At 42.5% G+C, this 22,964-nt stretch overlaps 1 protein-coding gene across 1 annotated transcript in view; it reads left to right on the top strand.

Moving 5' to 3' along the window:
- Window positions 1-1,400: 1,400 nt before the first annotated feature.
- Window positions 1,401-22,964, top strand: part of MYO1H (myosin IH) — a 42,849-nt gene continuing 21,285 nt past the window's right edge. Inside the window, exons 1-14 of the mRNA XM_059040300.2 lie at window positions 1,401-1,556; window positions 4,270-4,385; window positions 5,858-6,056; window positions 7,027-7,107; window positions 9,443-9,622; window positions 12,847-12,945; window positions 14,037-14,150; window positions 14,475-14,546; window positions 15,207-15,326; window positions 16,381-16,448; window positions 16,784-16,889; window positions 17,183-17,263; window positions 19,224-19,315; window positions 21,037-21,131. Coding sequence (XP_058896283.1) covers window positions 1,431-1,556; window positions 4,270-4,385; window positions 5,858-6,056; window positions 7,027-7,107; window positions 9,443-9,622; window positions 12,847-12,945; window positions 14,037-14,150; window positions 14,475-14,546; window positions 15,207-15,326; window positions 16,381-16,448; window positions 16,784-16,889; window positions 17,183-17,263; window positions 19,224-19,315; window positions 21,037-21,131 — 1,549 coding nt within the window. The 5' untranslated portion in view covers window positions 1,401-1,430. The remainder of the gene's footprint in view (window positions 1,557-4,269; window positions 4,386-5,857; window positions 6,057-7,026; window positions 7,108-9,442; window positions 9,623-12,846; window positions 12,946-14,036; window positions 14,151-14,474; window positions 14,547-15,206; window positions 15,327-16,380; window positions 16,449-16,783; window positions 16,890-17,182; window positions 17,264-19,223; window positions 19,316-21,036; window positions 21,132-22,964) is intronic.

The raw sequence follows: 22,964 nt of genomic DNA, 5'->3' as shown, positions 1-22,964 counted from the left end.
GGTTGAAATGCAATTTTTCCTTATAGATATCCGGTTGTTTGTACACCGTTGGTTGAAAAGATGTTCCTTTTCCGCACCAAGTTGTTTTGGTAACTTTGACACAAATCAGTTGACACACAGTCTTGATTATTTAAAGAAGTGTGAGTCCTCTAGCTTTGTTTTTCTTTTTCAAGATGGTTGTGGCTATTCTAGGACCTTTGCACAGCCATATGTGCTAGGTGTCCATTTATTGTCTCTCAGATCCAAATTCACCCTTTCGTACCTGCTCTGGGATATTGAAGTGGACTCCTTAAGCATTTCTCCTTGAAGAGGGCATGATGTCAATCTTTGTGTCTAGAAGGTGCTGGAAGGACATTGCAGTAGCAGAAGGTTTCTCCTCATGGTTCCTTTTGCGATGTTTTGCTTTTCCTTGCCTTTCAGCTGCTGTCAGCTGCACAGTGGGATGCGGCGGGCAGACATTCCCGGACTGTGCACCCAGAGCACGGAGTCCCCGTGACTTTGCAGCCCTGGCCTGGTCACCGCCTTGCCACAGTCCTCCCAGTACAGACATCACACACTCCAGCCCTCCTACCCCACAGCAGCTCGCCACTTGCTCTGCACACCCCCAGCCTCAGCATACCTGAGCCCTGGAGAGCTATTTCCCACGGCCCTCCCAACCCAAACAGGGCAGCACCAGGTCTCCCGCCCAGCGGTGATCGGGTTCCCTTTGCTCGTCTGTTCCTGGGAGGGTTTTTCTGCTGCCTGGTCTGGCCTTAGTAACCTAGCAAGATTCTCCACCATCCAGCGGGCTGCCACCACCCTTCTCCGGAGAGGTCTGCAGCCCAGCCTTTGGGAGGAGACCCTCCGAGTTTGTCCTTTGTTGATGTTGAAATACTCCTCTGCAACAAGATAGTCTTCTTCTGACCAATATTCTCATCACTCATCTGGGAATTACATAGCAAGTTTAGGCAACTAACATTCAGTGAGTACCTCATGGTCAGGAAAGCAGGCTATAGGGCCAGGCTATCTAGGTGCATATCCTGGCTCTGCCTTTTGGCAGGTCTTGGACGTGTTTTATAACCTCTCTGTCCTCAGTTTTCCCACCTGTAGAATGAGCATGATAAGAGCATAGGGTCAGAATAAGGATCAAGAGAGATAATACACGTCAAGCATTTAGTGTAGCGGCTAACATAGTCAATGCCCAGTTCCTGGCAGCAGCCGCTGTTACTACAGTTATTGCTTTTACTATCATTACTTGTATCCCTAACTGGATCATAAATGCTTAATGAAGAGAGCGTACTTTAATCTCTGCTCTCAACTATCCCCAGGGTTTGGGATCTTGCTATTTCCATTTTAGACGTGCAATAAAAATGACAGAATAAGTGAGTTGCTGAGGAATGTTCTGTTTCCTGTAGAAAGAAGAAGTGGGGCGGAAGCACATTCGTCTGCACATGGAAGGCGCGCTGACTGCCCGGGACAAGGTCGGGGTGCAGGATTTTGTGTTGTTGGATGCCTACACCAGTGAAGCTGCTTTTCTGGAAAATCTTCGCAAGCGTTTCAGCGAGAACCTCATCTATGTAATGTAACCCATTTCTCAGCTGTTTTTCCTAGAGTGGTGGCTCCCTTCTGGTCTTGTCTCGATGATCGTGAACAGTATCAGTCTAATTAGGTTAGCCATTAAAGGGAGGTGTCGAGGGACCACCGTCAGGTGTACTTTGATTCTTTGAATTAAGACTTTTATGTCTGCTGGTGGCAGAGACCCAACTTAAATCGGCCTAAGCTGCAAGAGGGAATCTGTCAACCTGTGTAACTTCAGGGTCCAGAAATAGATCTAGGCTCTAGGGTGATGTCTTGAGGCCTCTTTCCCATCCCTCTGCTTTCTTTTGCGTCAGTTTCCTTCTGGAGAAGCCTCTTTGCATGGTGGTGAGGTGGCTGCCAGCAGAACCAGGCTGATAGGTTATCCTCTTAAAGCTGCTACTGAGAAGGGAGCAAGTCTTCTGGGAGACGGAGGATGGTTGGCTCTGATTGGCCCATGTTGGGTCATGTGTCTATCTCTGAACCAATCCCCACAGGTAGAAATGAGGAATATTCTGACTGGCCAGGGCTATTCCCAGGCCCACTTCTAGAGGTGAGGGGTGAGGCCAGTGGCCCCCTGACCTCATGATAGGGACTGAGAGCTGGAGAAGTTCTCTCAGAGGAATCTGTTGGAATAAGGGGGACTTGATGCCAGGCAGGCAAAAATAAGAGATGTCTACCATATCCCAGGAATCTTCAAGGGTCAAGACTGCAGTATTTTACCAGAACTCTGTTCAGCTTGGTCTCCTTGCTTCTAGTGGTCAATTTTTATTAAGGTCTCCGTTTATCACTCCATCTTGGTTTGATTGGTCGTTATTCAGGCAAATTCCTTTAAGGGTGCACTCCACAGTGTTTCTGTGTGTGTGTGTGTCTGTGTGGGTGGGTGTGTTATTGTTTCATTTTATTAGCTTTTCTAAGTGTAAATGAGATGATCAGAAGCAGTTTAAAAATATTAAAAATTTTAAAAACTTTTTTTTCTTATAGTTATTTTGTTTGTAATCGTGCCCGTGACTTAGTCTACATGTGGAAACCAAGGTTATCAAAAAACGAGCAAAGTGTTTCTCAGAGTGTACATTTTTAATCGTGGAAATAGATTTCATATATAAGTTTATGTGTAAGCAGAAGAGAAATAGTATGGTTTGGGGAAGTATAAGTGGGATGATAGGATCATCATGGATAAACGAAATGTTTCCAGTCTGAACAGGTAAATTTCAGAAACTGTGTTCTATCCTGGAAGATTTCTACTGATGGAAGCGATGCAGAGTTTTAGTCAAAATACTCATCTGTGATCCGGTTCTCTGTTTGACTTTGTCCTAGAGATTGGAAACAATAGTTGAAGTGATTTTAGCATAATTTAATGTAGGCTTGAGTACCTCCAGTCTTTGAGACTCTGAAATGAAAAGCAACAACAAACTCAGAATCTGAAAATACCAGATATATTTTTTATACCATTTTTAAAGGTTACTTTCCATTTACAGTTCTTACAAAATATTGGCTCTATTCCCCACGTTGTACAATACATCCTTGAACCTATCTTACACCCAATAGTTTGTACCTCCCACCCCCAAACCTATATCTTGCTCCCTCCCACCTCTCCCCACTGGTAACCACTAGTTTATTTTCTATATCTGAGTACCAGAGGTATTTTTTTTTAAATACTGGGATTTTAAAAAATAAATTTATTTATTTTACTTATTTATTTTTGGCTGCATTGGGTCTTCGTTGCTGCGCGCAGGCTTTCTCTAGTTGCAGCGAGCGGGGGCTACTCTTCATTGCGGTGCAGGACTTCACCGCAACTACTGAAGCCCACGCACCTAGAGCCTGTGCTCCAGATGTATTTTTAAAGGAGCCTAAATATTTATTTTTATATATAAGAGCTTAGAACTTTTATTCATAATCAGATTCCAAGAAGCTTTCTTTAGTGGCTATATTACAAATGTAAGTACTTCAAACACTTGAATATTAGTTGAATCCAACAGTGAGATCTAGAGAAATAAACGCCAGCAGTGGGAGTGTTTGCCCAGTTTTAGATGGCAGGTATATATGCTTGCCCTGCTTTCATTCAGTCACCAGGAAGACCTTTGTGAAACATGAATCAATCAGATCATGGTGTACACCCTCAAAGCCATCTCTTTTACATAATAGTTCGGGGCAGTGTTTCATTTCAGTAGCGGGGAGTGGGCTCTCTGACATCCATTGCATGTGGAGTGAACACCCAGTTCCTGACACCCTGCATGGTCTCAACTCACACCCTCCCCAACATCCTCTCTACCATTTTCTAGTCTCCCCTCCCTCACTGGCCTCCAATGCAGAGCCACACATGTCCCCTCAGCCTGCGATGTCCTTCCTGCCTACATTTTTCATGACAGGCTCATATCCTTCGAGTCTCAGCTCAGATGTCATCTCCTTAGAGAAGCCTCCCAAAGCCCAGTAGCTAAGGTGGCCTCCCTTAGTCCTTCACTCACTCATTACTCTATTTTTTCCTTTCTTAACACACTAATTGAAGCAGTCTTGGTCCCTCGGCTGTTTGTCTGCCCTCCTATGCCACGTAGGCTCCATGACAGCAGAGACCCCCCCCCCTCCCCACCTGTCTTATTTATCGTGTTATAGTCCCAGCACTGAAGGAACACAAGGGGATTATAGCACGTGACGGTCTTTTGCTGTAGCCATTTGCACCCCGAAATTCCTCACTAGTGCTTTGGTCTATTTCTCTAGACATATATTGGGACCCTCCTTGTGTCTGTGAACCCATACCAGGAGCTTGGAATCTACACTGTGAGCCAGATGGAACTTTATCAAGGGGTCAATTTCTTTGAACTGCCACCGCATGTGTAAGTAGCACCCATGAGGTCAGCAATAGGAGTATTTTTCTCAATTTCTACCTCTCTTTTTTTTTCCCGCTCTCCCTTCACCCCACCCATCCACCTACCACCCACCCACCCATCCATTCATCTACCCACCCATCCACCTACCCATCCATTATCCATCCACCCAACCATGTACATCCTTGATGCACGCTCATTAGGTTGTGTATCTCACTTAAACCGCTGCCTTCTTCTGAAACAAGTCTTTCAACAGAGTGGAAAACATCAGCAGATCATTATCAAATCTAAGCTTAAATATGATGAGAAGTAGAATCTTTGTATGACTCCTGAGAAATCTAAATGTGGCTAGAGAGGTGTCTTCTCTTGGAAATGGATTGCTATAGTGCCTTCTACTGGTACCTGAATGTCATGGCAGCTTAGAAGAATGCCCATTGGTAGGAACTTACCAGGGCTGCAGATCCATAAGAAAAGCAATTTCCTGCCTGGTCTATATGTGACTTGGGCTTTGCTGAATTTCCCAGTTCTCCTCCTTGGTCGACTTCTGGGCTAATATTTAGGTTCTCCCTTCATTTTTCTTGGTGATTCACCTATTCCATTCCCCAGGCATTTATGAACCTTTCCGCCTCACCACCACCAGTGATTTCTGAAATACCCAGCTTTCAACCTCGGCCACATACTAAGATTATACCCTTGGGAGACCTTCCTGCTTTGGTTTCTGATATTGTAGATAAAACCCTTATACTAGTTTTACCTCTTGTCCTAAAGTTATCACAGAACTTTTCAAATCTTTTTGGTTTCCTGTCTCTATACTCTTAGTACTTTAGGTTTTGAAGGGAAGGAAACACGAGATCTTATATCTATTGAGTTACTCAATATTTAGACAAAATGTTATTTCCACCTACAGTTAATAGAGCATCTCTTGGGGATGTAACTTAGTATGTAGCTTATTCTTATAAGAAATGTTGATAGATTTTTAAAAAATTGGTACATTTTGAAAAATCTTTTTATTCCTGCCCCAATTCTTCACTGTAACTCTTCTATTGTTAGAGGTTTTTTTTGTTTTTGTTTTTGTTTTGCGGTACGCAGGCCTCTCCCGTTGCGGACGGAGCACAGGCTCCGGACGCGCAGGCTCAGCGGCCATGGCTCACGGGCCCAGCCGCTCCACGGCACGTGGGATCCTCCCAGACTGGGGCATGAACCGGCATCCCCCGCATCGGCAGGCGGACTCTCAACCACTGCGCCACCAGGGCAGCCCTATTGTTAGAGTTTTGATATCTAGTACACTCTGTGAGTGATCAGTCAGTGGGTCATGGTGAAGGTGTGCTACCTGTCTGAACTGAGCGCCTTGTACCGCAATCTGGACGTGGCTTCTGGGAGGCAGGGTGCTCTGTCCTCCTGTTCTGGTGGGCATCGGAGTCAAGGGGAGGAGTGTTATAGTCACTCCCACTCCCTGCGTTTCTGTCTCACTACTTCCCCAGCTACGCCATAGCTGACAACGCTTACCGCATGATGTGCTCTGAGCTAACTAACCACTTCATCCTCATTTCTGGAGAGAGCGGGGCAGGGAAAACGGAGGCCTCCAAGAAGATTCTCCAGTATTTTGCAGTGACCTGCCCAATGACTGAGTCACTACAAATAGCCCGTGACAGACTGCTACTCTCCAATCCAGTGCTGGAGGTGAGCGATCTTTGAGGACCTAGAGAGGGCAGTTCCAGGGAGGTCACCTAAATAAGAAGAATCTTCTGTTCGGGTAGGTCGGTCAAAATGGGCAGGTCTGGAAGTTAAGAAGAGGGCAGTGGATCACGTGGGTAGTATTGTGGTTGAAGGGCGTGACCTTGAAGTCCAGCAGGCTTGGAGAGTAACCTTGGGGCAGTCATGCACCAGCGAGCTTCTGCAATCACTCCCTGTCTGGAGAATGGGTCTAACTCACAGTACTTGCCTCTCAAGAGGTTTTAAGGATTAAACAAGATGAATGCATAAAAAGCACACAGCAGAATTAGTAAGCACTAAAATAATACTCTTATTATCATTAATATTTTTATTGTTTAATTAAAATCATTTTGATGATTATTATTTCTACCATTGCAATTCACTGACTTGCTGGATGATTTTGAACACGGTATTTTCTCCTGTGGTGTTTTGGTTGCTCTTTGTGTAAAAGGTGTTTATGGTTGAAGGGATTTTCCCAGTAGGCCTTTGGGTTGAACAGTTTACATCTTTGATATAGGAAGGTGTCTGGTGATGGGAGCCACTAACTGTGCCCTTCTAGAACAGCAAGGGCCTAGGGTCCTATCTACCTCTCCTTAGGCCATTTCTAATTTATTCCTAGATTGGATTCTAGGGAGAAGATATTTTTTCCCTTCTTTCCTCTGGGTCCAGCCCCAATATTTGGCATCAAATCCTCTGTAAATAGTGATTCCTTCTTAGAAGATAAAGTACGGCCTTCATTCCTGGTTCCCCCTCCCCTCCTCCAATGAGCATGTCATTTAGGGTCAGGAATTCGGTGAGCATGGTGAATGACTTAAATGGCGCTGAATGACACTTAATGTCATTGCGTGACACATTAAATGACTCTGAATGACACTTAATGACTTAAACGGCACTGAATGACAATTTGGTTCAGTATCCCCTCCCTTTGTATTCCAAGGCTTTTGGAAATGCCAAAACACTCCGGAATGACAACTCCAGCAGATTTGGAAAATACATGGACATACAGTTTGACTTTAAGGTACACTGAAGTTCCTATTACTGCTTCATGGGGGACCCCTTCACTTGCCAGCAATGGAAACCCATCTCAAGGCACCTTAAGGGAGGAAGGGCATTTATTGGCTCAAAAAGTTGAAAAATCCAGGAGTAGTGCTAGTTCTAGGAAATGCAAATAAAGACCACGATGACATATTTTACTATGTGGGCAAAAATTAAGACGTCTGATAATACCAGGTGTTGGTAAAGATGTGGAGCATTAGGAACTCTTACACATTGCTGGCGGGGAGTACATTGGTACAGCCCATTTGGAAAACAATGTATCATCTTGTGGTGTTGAAATCACATAATCTAAGGTAGAGCCATTCCACGCCTGGAGATATTCCTACAGATGTGCAAACATGCCCACAACAGCACTGCTCACGATGGTAAAGGGACTGGAAAAGAACCAACACATCTCGAGAGAGCTGAATGCCCACCAACAGGAGAACGGCCAAATTGCGGGATGCTCACACAATGAGATGTTTTATGGCAGTGACAGCATGTGAACGCCAGCTACGCACAATGTAGACGGGTCATGAGAACGTACTGGGTGTCAGTGTCATGCCATTTCTTATAAAACTTGAAAACATTCCAAAGTAAACAATATATCGCTTATGTGTACATAATTATATGACATGGGTTGGCAAACTTATTTGGAGAGGGCCACATAGTAAGTATTTTAGGCTTTATGGACCACACAGCCTCTGTCTCAACTACTCAACTCTGCTCTTGTAGCATGAAAGTAGCCAGAGGCAACACATAATGAGTGTGGTTGTGTTGTACACAGAGTTTAAATGAGGCTAATGCAAGTAGGAGGGGTAGACAAAGTTCTCAAGGACGTATGATTCCAAGTGACAAAGTGACACTTAGGCTAGAGAACAGTAACTGGCTGAGCGTTCAGTTCAGTGATGAGGACAGACTGACTCGGGGTTTCCCAGAGGCTGGAACATGGGTTTCTGGTGGTGTGTGCATAGACTTTGAAAAAATATTTAATAACGATATATATTTTTTCACTTTTTATTGAAATTCAACACATAGCAAAAAGGATACAAATCATGCATACAGCTTGATAAATTTTTACCTATGAATCTACCTGTGTAACCACCACTCAGATCAAGATATAAAAATTTCTAGCACCGAGAAGGTTCTCCTACCTGTCTCTGACAATACCCCCCCCTTTCCCAAAGGTGATCGCTGTTCTGACCTCTATCATCGCAGATTGATTGTGCTGCTTCTTGAACTTCAGAAAAATGGAATTATACAATTGTTCTATTTTGTGTTTGGCCTCTTTCAATCAACATGTCTGTGAGATTCAACCATGTTGCTGCATGGCATTGTTCATTTTTTGATTGCTCGACTTTTATCACCATTTATCTGTTCTCCTGTGTTGGACATTTGGGTTGTATCCAATTTGGGGCTATTGCAAATAGTGCTGTGAACATTCTTGTACCTATTTTAGTAGATACAAGCACACTCCTTTATGTTGGGTATATACCCAGAGGGGGCATTGCTGGGTTCTTACCAGCAGTGTTATAATTGAGAGTTTCAGTTTTTCCACACTCTTGCCAACATTTGGTATTGTCAGTCCTTTTAGTTTTAGGCATTCTGGTGGGGTATAGTGGTTTCTCACTGTAGTTGAAATTTGTATCTCCCTGATTTTTAATGAAGTTTTGCCCGTTGGTCATTTAAAGACCCTCTTGTATGTTAAAGTCTTTTGCTCATTTTTAATTGGGCTGTTTTTTTTTTTCCTTATTGATTTGCAAGTGTTCTATATATGTCCTGGAACACAAACCCTTTATTGGATATCTTATTTAAAGCAATAATTAAGACAGTGTGATGTTGGCACAAGAATATATAAAGAGGCTGATGGACCAGAAGAGAGTCGAGAAAGACCCCTCCCCCCACCCCGCTCACGTATATGGTCACCAGACTTATGACCAAAGCAGCACTGTGATTCAGTATGCATAGAATTGTCTTTCCAATAAATGGTGCTGGTCAACCGGAAATCCATATGGAGGATAAAGAGATCTTTGGCCTCAACTTCACCCCATCTACAAAAATTGAATAATGATGGATCATAGTCCTAAACGTGAATGGTAGAACAGTTGCTTCTAGACGAAAACGCAGAAAATACCTTCATGACCGTGGGTGTAGGCAAAACTCTTTTTGAAACGGAACCCAGAAAACATGAATTCTAGAAGATCGTTAGATCAGACTTGACTCAAATTCAGAATTTCAGTTCATCAGAAGACACCAGTAAGAGAGTGGTTTGATTATTGGGTTTTTTTTTCCCCCCAAATTTTTGTTCTCTTTTGAAGGGCATTCCTGTAGGTGGGCATATCATCAGTTACTTGATAGAAAAGTCTCGAGTCGTCTATCAAAATCAGGGTGAGCGGAATTTCCACATCTTCTACCAGCTGCTAGAGGGTGGAGAAGAGGAGCTCCTTGCTTACCTGGGACTTGAGCGAGACCCCCAGCTGTATAAATACCTCTCACAGGTTGGAAAGACCAGCACCTGGTTCTGGTGGCTCTTTGGAGGGGGGGGATCAGGGGCGTTTGGGGGACTTCTGTGGGATGTTCAATCACTTTCTCATTACCATTGTGGAGGTATTCTACTGATTGGTTTCTTGACCCCTCCTTTTATGCCTGGCAGGTATATCATCTTGGTAAAGTAACTAATATCTCGGTGAGTGGTTCTCAGCCCTGGCTGAAGTTAGAATCACCCAAGGAGCTTTTGAAACACACAAATGCCTGGGCTCTACTTTCCAGAGATTCATATTTAATTGGTCTAGAGCAAGACCTGGACATCAGGGTGGTTTTATTTTGTTTTCCTTATAATTTTTTTTATTATAAACATTTTCAGTTTTCAGAAAAGTTGAATCAATATCATTACATGCCTCACTCACATTAAAAAATTATTACCACTTTGCTGTATCTGCTCTATCATCTAACTTCTGCTGAACCATTTTAAAGCAATTTGTGATTTTATGGCACTTCCGTCACAAATAATTCAGCATGTAGCTTCTGAAAATAAGAGTATTTTCTTATACTGTGCTACCATATTGAACCTTAAAAATTAACAATAATTTTCTTATATCATCTACTAACTAGTCCGTAGTCAAATTTTCCATTGTCCTCAAAATACTACCTATAGCAGTTTCTTCCAACTAAGATAAAATCATGCATCGGTTATTATGTTTCTTTTAATCTAGACTCTTACTTCTTTTCATAAAATTAACGGTGTGAAGATGCTAGAGCAGTAGATTGAGATTAAATATTTTTGGTAAGGACGCTGCATAGATGCTCTGCGTAGGCATCCTGCATCATCTCAGCAGACACATGTTGTCCATTGCTTCACTGTTAGTGATGCGAATTTGATCACTAGGTTAAGGTGGTGACAGATCTTTCCACTGCAGACATCTTTTCTTTTCTTTTCTTTATTTATTTTTGGCTGCGTTGGGTCTTCGTTGCTGCGTGTGGGCTTTCTCTAGTTGCGGTGAGCGGGGGCTACTATTCATTGCAGTGCGCGGGCTTCTCATTGCGGTGGCTTCTCGTTGCAGAGCATGGGCTCTAGGCACATGGGTTTCAGTAGTTGTGGCACGTGGGCTTCAGTAGTTGTGGCTCGCGGGCTCTAGAGCGCAGGCTCAGTAGTTGTGGCTCACGGGCTTAGTTGCTCCGTGGCATGTGGGATCTTCCTGGACCAGGGTTCGAACCCGTGTCCCCTGCATTGGCAGGCGGATTCTTAACCACTGCGCCACCAGGGAAGCTCCTGTAGAAATATTTTCCATCAGGGTTGTTTTAAACATTCCTTGGTGATTAAATGTAATTCAGTGAATCCCCTGGATATTCTAATGCACAGCTGAGGTGAGAATTTCTGGTCTAGTGTGATAGAAACACACTATCTGTGTCCACAACCTATGGTCTTTCATTCTGCTTTCAGAACGAGTTTGGAAAAGACTTTTTGCACCTTCCTGCCTTCCATCCCGAGAACTGTTTTCTGCGAAATGAATGAATATCCTCCCTTACAGAAATAGTTCAGACCATTTCTTTGAGCAATCCTAGGATGTAGTGTTGTACAAAGTGGCTTCCAGAGTTTAACTTCCCAGCACTAATTTTTCTGCAACCAGCACTAGGGTGTGGGAAGCTCAGGATGTATAGCACCTCTCAGTGTCTGATGTCACTAGCACCTTTTTGCCCCAAGATTTTTGCATTTTTCTCTTCTCTCTGGGCCTGGCTTGAACGGAGGTCACTTGGCAGAGTACAAAGCAGGGACATCATTTAAGAAAGAGAGCCAGGTCTTAGAAAGTAAATACTGTAAAATGAAGACCAGCGTATCATAGTAAATCATGGAGGAAAAGACGACTTGATGGAAATGTATTTTGAAAGATGAAGCTAACTCAGGAAGATAAAAGAATCTCATAATCTCATTTTATACTTAACAAAGTTTGTACTAATTCTTAGAGCAAAGAATAAATCAAATTTGATTTTTTTTTTTCTTTTTGAGGACCTCATTTTTCCAGCAGAGCTGTATGGGAGCATCACTTTTCGCTTTTCATAGCATGATCAGAGGATCAATTTGTTACACGCTTTGAGGACTTCATCCATTAAGGATGGATTTCATCCATTTAAGAGGACTTCATTTATGTAGGGCTTCTCCTAACCATTCAATGATCAAATCACTCTCTTTGAGAATGTATCATGCCTTTATCCTTGCAGATTTTTTCTGGCCCGATTAATCTGGCCAGTTCCTCATGCCACAGTGGCTTTGGAAAGGCTCAAGCAATTCACCAGTATTATTTTTATTGATTTCGTATTCTCCTGTAACTTTGGCAAACTTTGTGACGGCTTTGTAGTATATTTGCACTGCTTCCAAACCCCCCTAGGTGTCCTCTGAGGACTGACTTAGACTAGCCCTGCCCTTGGAGAGGCAAGAGCAGATGTTGCTAGTTGTGTGGGCAGGGATATTTGGGAGGTTTCAGATTTAACGCTGGCCAGTTCACTGGTGAATATTCTCATGGTATGACACCTTTGTTTTCCCCACGCAACAAGGAACTCTTTTAGGATAACACATCTTCAGATAATCAGGAAACTAGGAATACTCTGCAAACAACAACAACAAAAAAAAAACAAACCCTCATCTAGAAGGTTTTCTCTTTAAATTGTGATATTGGTAGTCTGTTACTTGTTTAAAAGACAGCCTCTAGAGTTAATGCGAAAAGTCTTATTACACTTCCTGTAGAATCTGTGTTTCTCTAGATGCCAAAGTTTTATTTCCTTGAGTGAAGGAAATCCTGCAGTGACGTTTCTGATGTTGGTTGCTAAGTGTGTCAAGATTGTTTTCTGAATTTAAACACTGTCATTTTCCTGTATGTTTCAGCAGATATCCATTGAGACAAGTGTTTCCAATTTATTCAGCAAAAAACGGCAAGAAGGCCTATTTTTAAAAACACACGAAAGATATACCACTAATATATTAACTTGGAACGTTTTCCCAGACAGATTTTTAAACAAAATTACAAATAAATTTGAAAAAAGCAGCCGTTGGCAAATCGTCAGGTGCTAAACAGTTAGAATAAAATCCATTTTTTTTTCACAGCTCAGAACATTATAGAACTAGCTTTCTCCTGCTTGCAGAGAAGATCATTTTGATTAGGAGTAGGTGTTTATAAACCTAACTGTCCTTATAAAAATGCTGTTAAGCGACCCAATTCTGTGTCAACAGGGCCACTGTGCCAAAGAGTCGTCTATTAATGACAAGAATGACTGGAAAACTGTTTCCAATGCCTTTTCTGTCATCGATTTTACTGAAGATGATCTGGAGGTATGAGCCCCGTGAGGGCAGAGATGCCAGCAGTCAGGTCTGGGATTGAGGAAACCATGCTGGTTTCTTGGTGGTTAACATAGTAGGGTTGCCAGATTCAGCAGATAAAAACATAGGACACTTAGGTACATTTGAATTTCAGATAAACACTGACTAATTTTTTAGTAGAAGTATGTCCCAACATTGCATGGGACAAACTTCATACTAAAAATTAGTCATTGCTCATAAATGCACTGCCATGTGTAAAATAGATAGCTCGTGGGAAGCTGCTGTATAGCACAGGAAGCTCAGCTCGGTGCTCTGTAACGACCTGGATGGGGTGGGGGGGTTCAAGAGGGAGGGGATATATGTATACCTGTGGCTGATTCACTTCATTGTACAGCAGAAACTAACACACCATTGTAAAGCAATTTTACTCCAATAAAAAAAAGAAAAAAAAAAGAAAGAAAAATTAGTCATTGCTTACTTGAAATTCAAATGTTAACTAGGCATTCTGCATTTTTTTCCAGCAGCCCTGAATTTTCCCAGTGTTGGGTACCAGCAGGTGGTCACGTTTTCTCTTCCCCTTAAACCCAATCTCAAATATTTAATCCCCTAGAATGCCAGGAATATCATTTATTTATGCTTCTATATTGGAACAAACTGGACCAAATTGTAGGATTTATAAACACTTTGTTTTTGCATCTTTTTGTCCTTGTCTTCTGGGGGGGGCGGGGCGATTGTTAAACTATTGATCTTTCAAGGACCAGGATATAATTTTAAAATATATATGTATGTATGTATATATACACACACACATATATCTGGGATCATGACATTTGAACTTTAGATTGGTGGGGAGGCACAGGATGATATCAAAATAGCAGTGTCTTGTGCTGGAGATGAGTTGAGGCATCATCCTGTCCTCCTCCGAGGCTCTTTCCCGGCTTCCCTTAATATCTGGGGAAGGAGGAAACTCCATTCGTTCTGTGAGCTCCAGGCTGGAATTCAGGGGCGGGGAGTTCTCCCTCGGGTATCTCCTGATGACATTTATCAATGAGGCGGCCGCCGTCTTCTCTCCCTGCCCTCCTCACCACTTCCCACATTCCTAGAATCTCTTTGGAATTATTGCCAGTGTCCTACACCTGGGGAACATCTGTTTTGAAGAGAACCAGCAAGGCTGTGCCTCCATACCAGACACCCACGAGATCAAATGGATTGCCAAGGTGATGGTTCAATTTTGGAGAGCCCCGGTGCGGTGGGGGCAGACACTCTCAGAGATGGAGAGGCGGGGGAGGGGGGTGAGGCAGCCGGATGCCCATGTCCCCCAAAAGGCCCACATCGTGTTCTCCCAGCTGACACTGGTTAGGAGGTTTAAAGAGCGTGGGGGTAGCTGAGGGAGTGGGTAAAAGCCAGTTGGTTGGAAGACCAAATATGGTCTGTTTTGCATTAAAGCACAATTAGTAGGGCAGGTACACCTGGACCTGGAAACTCTTAATTCGTGAGTAAAGTTGGGTTACTGAATGGCATTTTGATTTCCATTTATTCAGCTCCTAGGGGTCCAACCATGGGTCCTTCTGGAAGCTCTCACCCATAGAAAGATTGAAGCCAAAACGGAGGAGGTAAAAATGGCTCTAGGTGGAAATGTACCTACCCTTCCCACCACTGCTACCAGCAGGATGGTGGCCCCAGGGGAGGCCAGACTCCTGAATCCTGCCCACCAGGTCCTGTGTGGTCCAGCTTCTGTCAGCGTCTCCTGCCTTAACTTCCGCCTCCCCCAACATCCCGCCATCACAAGCTCTCTGTGCCTCACACTCGCCCTGCCTTCCCTCCACAGTCTTTGCATATGCTGTTCCCTCTGCTGGAACACTTTTCCCTATGCTTCTTGTAGTTAACCCAGCCTTATCCTTCAGTTCCCAGGGATCATTGCTTCAAAGTCCTTTCCCTGCTTATCCCACCCCTACCCTAAAGCACCGTATGTATCTCCGTATAGCACTTGTCACTCTCAGCTTGAGAGCAACATGCTGCTTCTTTGTGTGACTTGTTGGGTGTCCCCCTGCCAAATGTGAGCCCACAAAGGCTGGAACTGTTTGTCTTAGTCACGGCTATATATCAGCACAGTGCCTGGCACTCGAGAATATAGCATAAACAGCACAGGCGGGAGGGGCGTCCTTCCCCAGCAAGTATCCTTCCCTAGTCATCGTTAAAGCCTAGGTTGAACACTCAGGAGGCCTTTTAATTTTTTGAAACCTCTGTAAAGATGTACCTGTCGTTCTTCTCAGGTGATATGCCCATTGACTCGAGAACTCTCTGCCTACGCTAGAGATGCGATGGCAAAGGCCGTTTACGGACGAACATTTACTTGGCTGGTCAACAAAATCAATTTGTCCTTAGTGAACAAGGTTGGTCCACACACATTGGCTAATGTGCTCACCAACATGGCCATGTTTTATAACCAACATCTTTACTCTAAAGAATTTGTGAGAATTGACGGTACGCTGCTCGTGGGCAGGGATGGTGTTCTTTCACGTCTGCGTTTCCCGTGTCTAGCACACAGTAGGCTCACAAAAATGCATGCTGAATGATCTTGGCCGTGTGTCCCCAAGTGTGGGACACACAGCATTTCAAGTATGCCAGGTGACTTTAAGCATACACAGAAGCTTTTCCTTTTAACAGTATGTTTTAAGATGTATAAGAAAAAGCAGGCTGACTCCTTCGAATTTACCCTAAAAAGGGCATGTTTCCTTTTTAAGTGGAGTTATTTAAATTAAAAAAGGAGTTTACTCAAAGCTGGAAATTAAGGAAATGATATGAGGGCAACGGGGTACATAGATGTGGTGAGACTCACGGAGGAAGCATCCAAAGGACAGATTTGGATAACATTGACTCGGTACATCATATACAGTGTTAAATTGTGTCCCTTAAAAAAAGCCATGCTCTCTTTCAATAGCCATCCTTGCCGGGCAACACTTGGTCCTCTGTTGAAAATGATATCCAAAGTATCTGCCTTCTCTCCTGGATAAACATCTGCTTCCTGCTGTTTATAGCTTCCTTCTTTCCTTCCCTCCCCTCCCTCCCTCCCTTCCTTGTTTTCTCTCTCTTTTTTTTTTCTCTCTTCCTCTTCTTTTCTCTCCCTCTTTCTTCTTCTTCTTTTTTTTGGATTGCATGTGGGATTGGGAGGCTGAAGAGGGCTAAAGCAAGGAAATGAATCAGAAGATGAAGGTTTCACCGCTCCGGTGATGGATAAGGAATCTGGGATGGGATCTGGGGAGGCTGCAGGCAGGAAGAGGCAGGCTGGGAAAATTATTTCTACCCTAAGGTTCTTCTGTGAGCCACTGCTGGGGAGAGAAGGCATGAGATTTATAGCCAAGTCCCAGATTCGGGGACAGCTACCAGGTTTTGAGTGTCACAAAGTAAACGACCTTAACAATTAATGGTGTGTGTTACTTTGACTAGGATTTCACTGGGAAAACTGTGATTGGATTGCTGGATATCTATGGGTTTGAAGTCTTTGATAAGAATGGGTGAGTTCGTGGCTACCCACTGGTTCTTTGTTTTTCTTTAAGGTCTGAGTCTGGTTTATGGCATCTCTGATGTTATTGGAATTCATTTTCCTGTTTCTAGAAATTCTCCAGATTTGCATAGCCCCTACCTCATAGACTTTTCTAGAACCGGAATAACTATAAAAAATGCAAATGTCTTTTAGCTTGACTCTTCTGATCTATTTAGTAAATTATTTGTTTAATAAGGGCTTTGGTTTTTCTGTATGGAAAAGCATCCTTAAAAATAAGTAAAAGCAATTTTTTAAAACTTGGTCTACTCACGTAGCTTTAGTTACTTAAATCTTTTGCACCTCTAGTTTTGAACAGTTCTGTATAAATTACTGCAATGAGAAACTCCAGCAACTATTAATTGAGAGAACCCTAAAAGCGGAACAGGCAGAATATGAAATGGAAGGTATAGAGGTAAATGTTTCGATGTTTTCTCCTCATTTGATTTCTTAACCTAGCAAAAGACATTTACTTGAGAAATATTATCTCATTGGAGATTTTTCCGGATTAGTACTAAGGATTATTTTTCACTCCTTCTCTGCTTATTTCGTGGGAAGTTATTTTGATATTCAGCAAGTACTCTTTTTGCAATGTGAGAGATAAAAATCAGATTTGGGAAAAACAGTTGGAAAATCAATTTAAAAGAGTTATATTTGATGCTCATCTTAATCCTTCTTGGAGAATTTTTTTCCTCTTTGTCATTTTAGTGGGAGCCAATTCAGTATTTCAACAACAAGATCATCTGTGACTTGGTAGAAGAGAGACACAAAGGAATCATTTCCATTCTGGTGAGAAAATTAACATTGACTTGGGGCGCCCATTCAATGGTATTTGCAGTCCCCGGAAGATCTTTTCCCCAGGCTTACAAAGGGTTAAGAGTGAAATCCCCTGGATTATTGAAGGATGCAAGTTGAACTTTTTTGCTGAAGTTTTGCTCCAGGCTTTAGGCTGAGCTTCCTCCTCTTGTTCAGATTCACAGACCTAAATTATAGCCCATCAGGAGATCACAAGGAAAGACCTTTTATAATGAAAGCATGCGAGTCTCTCTTCCATAGACAAGGCAGGATAAGCCAGGGAACTGGGGACCTGGTTTAGGCACTTGGGGGAGGGGCTGCTTTCATGCTTAGCACCGAGGAGGGAGCCAGAATAAGACTTAAAGGAAGGCTTTATAAACAATATCCACGGATCCTGAGTTGAGGCTCCGTGAGGTGGGCCTGTGACCTTGTTTTGAACTATTGTGACTTCTGAGAACATCAGGGTCCTGGAATCCACAATTGTTCCACTTCAACATCATTGTCTCTAACAAATTCTGAAGGCCAGTGAGAAATGACTTCCCTGCCTTGCCTTCCATTCCCAGTCATCTGTACTACGGTTTGCCTCCCTGTTAATGAGAATTACTGGCCCCCTTCCTCCTCCTGCCTCCCCGACAGCTAACTGCTGTGTGAACCCACGATTCTAAAGCACAGCAGGGACATTGATGGGTGGTGACTGTAGTCGCCAGGAACATGGACACCATCTCGATTCAAATCCCAGCCCTACTGCTTATGAGCTGTGCAAGCTTAGGTAGGTGTCTTAACCTCTCTGAGCTCCAATTTCATCATCATCTTTCAGTGGGGCCAGTAATAACAGCACTTACCTCAGAGAGGAGCTATAAGGACAAATTAAGTGAAATAATACATGCAGAGGGCTTAGAACTATACCTGGCAAGCATTCCGACTCTGTCCGTTCAACAAATACCTATTGAATGCTTACTTTGTGCCAGGATTCTGCCTTGCGCTTTGGGACATGGCAGTGGACAAAACCGGTCAAAACAGCTACACTCAGAGGCTTTAAATTCTAGCATGGAGAGACTAACAACTGACAGGTGAATGGGGAAAATGCACAGATTGTGCAATGGGGAAAAAAGCAGGAAAGATTAGATGCGCTGAGGAGGGAGGTTCAATTTTAGGTAAGATGGTCTAGGAAGGATTCTCTGAGAAGGTGACATTTGAGCAACGACCTGAAGCGGGGGACAAGCTGCGTGGACGTCCAGGAAGCACAGACTGATGTAAGCTAGTACGTGTACGTTCAATGTGCCTGCAGATTGCTAGACTAGTATTTTAAAATACCTTAGTAATAAGTACTTGTTTCTATTTGGTTTGCCATAGATGGAATCAGAAAGCATAGAAATGTTGCTTTGTAAGAATTGTTTCACCAACATGAACCCAGCTTTTTTGTTGTTTTAATAAAAGCTACAGGGTTGATTCATTTTTTGTAAGATGGTCAATTAAATGTTATCACTGTTGAGGACCCCAAACAGGAAATAGACATAGCTTGTGAAATAGGAAAGGTTAGACTCCACGAGTTTTATCGCTTGCTTTCCCTGAGGGCTTTGCTCCTAGTAAAAGAGGGTATGTTCTTGGCCAGCTGGTTAGGAGTGTTTAAGAGACAATGAAGCTGACTGTTTCAGCTGGTTATGAAAGCTGCGACGTGTCCCTGGGAAGACTTTGGACATAGGCGTCAGACAGGTGGGAGAGTTGACTTTTCATGGAAATTTCCAGTCTCTCTGGTTCCAAGGTTCCCTGATCAGATTTGAGAAGCTGAGCACATGTGATGGATTACCCTTCCTCCCCCAGAAATGTTCACCTGAACTTGTGTGAGATGATATATTTCAATCCACTACATTTTGCCACAGCTGGTGGGAGCATTTAAACTTGGAATTGATGGAGGGTGGTGCCATGAACAGAGACTTCTCTTTCTGTTTTGTAGGATGAAGAATGTATTCGTCCTGGTCCTGCTACAGACTTGAGTTTCCTGGAGAGATTGGAAGAGAAAGTGGGCAAGCATGCACACTTCCAAACGTAGGTGTCTCATTGCGAGGCTGTTGCATGGGGGAAGGTCAAGTAGAGTTGACCTTTGAGCAACATGAGTTTTAACTGCATGGGTCCACTTATACATGGGTTTTTAATTTTTTTGTCAGTAGTAAATACTTACAGTACTACGTGATCCCATCCCCTGTTGGTTGAATACACGGATACGGAAGGCCAGCTATGAGTTATACACAAATTTTTGACTGCGTGGAAGTCGGTGCCCCTAAATCCCATGTTGTTCAAGGGTCAACTGTATCTCCATTATCTTGGATATATGGACAGTGCTCTCCAAGAGTACAGATACTTCTTTATTCCTAGAAATATGATGATACGCCAACTGCACAACTTTTGTTGGTAGGGGTCAAGCTCATGTGAATTCCAAGTGGAATTTTTTTTTTAAGATTTTGTGTCTTTATTCATCATCATTTCATTTTCGACATGTCCACATGCATGAACTATCTCTTCTTAATTCAGATATAAAATTCATGCAGTGGTGTATGTAGATGTGAATTGTACAACCAGATGAATTATGATATTTGTGTGTACCCACATCACCATACCACAGATGAAGACATAGAGCATTTACAGCACCCCAGAAAATCAACTAGAAATTTAACGTAGTCTTTGAGACAAGGAGGAGAGGATTTAAGGGCATGTGCTCTGGAGTCGTAGGGAACTGGTTATGAATCCCAGTTCAGCCACTTATTAGACACGTGACTTTGGACAAGCAATACTCCTGAGTTTGAGTTTTCCCTTCTACAAGATGGGATAATTAATATACCTACCATATAGCATTGTAAATGACTACATAAATCACCTAAGTGTAATTTCTGGCCATAGCAAAGATTCAATAAATTGTAGTGGTTTCATCAGACCCCTTATAGGCTATTGAAAGGATAAATAAGTGGAACTGGATAAGTATATGAATCAAGAATGGGAAAATAAGTTATAACATCTTCACAAATGGGATAATATATGGCCATGAGAATGAACAATCTGTAATACATGCAATGATATAGGTAAATCACAAAAGCATGTAATCAAGAGAAATCAGACATGAAAGAGTACATACTGTATGGTTCCATTTCTATGAAATATCAAACCAGGTAAAAACAACCTCTTCTGTTAGCTGTCAGGTTGTACCTGAAGAGGGCTCAAGGTTGGGGGTTCTCAGGGACTAGTAATGTTCTGTCTCTTGATCTGATGCGAGTCACACAGAAGAATTCAGTTTGCAAAAATTCATTGAGCTGTGCACTTGGGATATGTGTGTACATAATATATATGTATATACATTTCCAAAAATTTATAAAAAATTATGAATCACCAGGATCTGAAAAACAAAGTTTCATCAGTATTTTAGTCTCTCAGCATCATAAAAATGTAAAGTAGCAAAACTGACTTTTAGGCATCACCTAGAAAAATGGAAGTTATTTCATTGTACAGATAAATGTGTTTCTGTGACTCATGTATTTTTTTTTTCCATTCCGCGGTGCTTATGAGAAGGAAGGATCTAATTTTAGAGAGACCTTGGTCTGTAGCCAGAAGAAATAGGAGGCAAGGTTTCCTGGTAGCTACACTCTGTGGTTAGCTTTCAGTGCTGGCCCTCAGCTGACTGTCACAATCCTAAACAACTCTTTTGCTTTATATGTTGGTGCATTTTGTTGCAGTGAAGTAGAAAGTTTCAGTTCGCGTCTATTTCTGTCTTGCTGCAGCCGGAAGCTGGCAGGTCCAAAGGGCAGAAAGAGGATTGGCTGGATGGAGTTCCAGCTCTTCCACTATGCGGGAGAGGTCACCTACTGCACCAAGGGTGAGTGTCTGTGGGGCACAGGTTATAGGTCACAGGTTATAGGTCACAGCCATGCAGGTGCCCCTGAGTCCACTGAAAAAATGCTGCACATCTGTCTTCAAATGTTCCCTAGCCCCGCGTGCAAACATGCCATTTTAAAAGTATTTTCAAAGTTTTTACTTTTATATGTAACCACTTTATTGTGATAATTCACATAGCATCTATTTCACTCGTTTGAAGTGTACAGTTCAACAGTTTTTAGTATATTCACTCTGCACTTGTGCAATTATCTCCACATTCTGTGTTAGAACATTTCCCCATCACCCCAAGAAGAGCCCCTTTACTCATCAGCAGTCACTCCCCATTTTCCCCCAGCCCTAGGCAACAAACCAGTCTACTTTCTGTCTCTGTAGATTTGCCTATTCTGGACATTTCATAGCAATGGAATCACACAACATGTGGACTTCTGTGTCTGGCTTCTTTCACTTATATAATGTATAATGTTTTCAGGGTTCATCTACGTTGTCATTCCTGTTTAATTGCCAAATAATATTCCATTGCATGGTTACACCACATTTTGTTTATCCCTTCATCAGTTGATGGGCATTTGGGTTGTTTCCTCTTTCTTTGCTATTATAAATAACGCTGCTGTGAACATTTTTTTCAAAGCATTTTTCACACACTTTCTTTTGTCACTTCTGCTTTAGGTTCTAGATAATATCTACTTCTAAATGTGTTTATTTTGCTAAAATTCTTTAAAAAGTAAACTACCGGGTGTTAGGTTTTTTTCCCTTAAGTACAGAGTGGTATAAAAAAGAAAAAACTTTTTAAATAGGACAAATCTCTCTATGTATATAACTTATTGATTTTTGTTTAAAGAAGAAAGGAATACACATGCAAGGCTAGACATTTCTGACAGTACAGAAAAGTACAAAAGGAAAACTAAAAACCCCTTTTATTCTTAGTCTCTCCCTGAGGTAACCACAGGAACCAACTGGAAAATAAAAATGTCTTATGCATATACTTACACGCGTGGGGACATGCACGTGTGCACACACACTCACATCTAAATGACACAGATTGTTATTTTGTGTTATATCTTTTGCATTTTTCATTTAATGGATATTGGCAATCATTGGGACTCCAACTAATATGCATTGAGCTCTCACTATGGGCCAGGCACTGTCCCAAATGCTTTACCTCTGTTGCTCGTTTAGACCTTACAGAACCACCCTGTGAGGTGGGTAGCCTTATTAGCCCCCCTTTAATCTATGAGGCACTGAACTCAGAAGTTAAATAACTTGACCAAGGTCACACACCCCGGCCTCTTGCCTCCAGACCTCCATAGCAACAAACAGATTTCCCCTGCATTTCTTGTGAAAAGCTACAGGTACTCCCTGTGGGGCTCTGTCCCGTCATCTGTTTGATGGCCTCTGGTTGTTTCTAACTTTGTCTCTTGTAAACACTGGTGTGTTTGACATTTTTGTCTATTCCACTTAGCCAATTGGTGCACATTATATATACCTAGGATAAATTCCCAGAAGTGGCATTGCTAAGTTAAAGATTCTATCAAAAGTTCCTTTTGACCACCTCTGGGCATATATCCAAAAGAACTGAACACAGGAACGCGAACAGCTATTTGTACACCCATGTACACAGGAGCATTATTCACAATAGCCTAAAGGTGGAAGCAACTCAAGTGTCCATCGATGGATGAGCGGATAAACAAAATGTATTCTATCCTTTCAATGGAACATTATTCAGGCTTAAAAAGGCAAGAATTCTGGCATCTGCTACAACACGGATGAACCTTAAAAACATTATGCTAAGTGAAATAAGCCAAACACGAAAGGA

This window comes from Kogia breviceps, chromosome 15 (assembly GCF_026419965.1).
Source record: "Kogia breviceps isolate mKogBre1 chromosome 15, mKogBre1 haplotype 1, whole genome shotgun sequence".
NCBI lineage: Eukaryota > Metazoa > Chordata > Mammalia > Artiodactyla > Physeteridae > Kogia > Kogia breviceps.
This window is presented reverse-complemented; position numbering and strand designations above follow the sequence as displayed.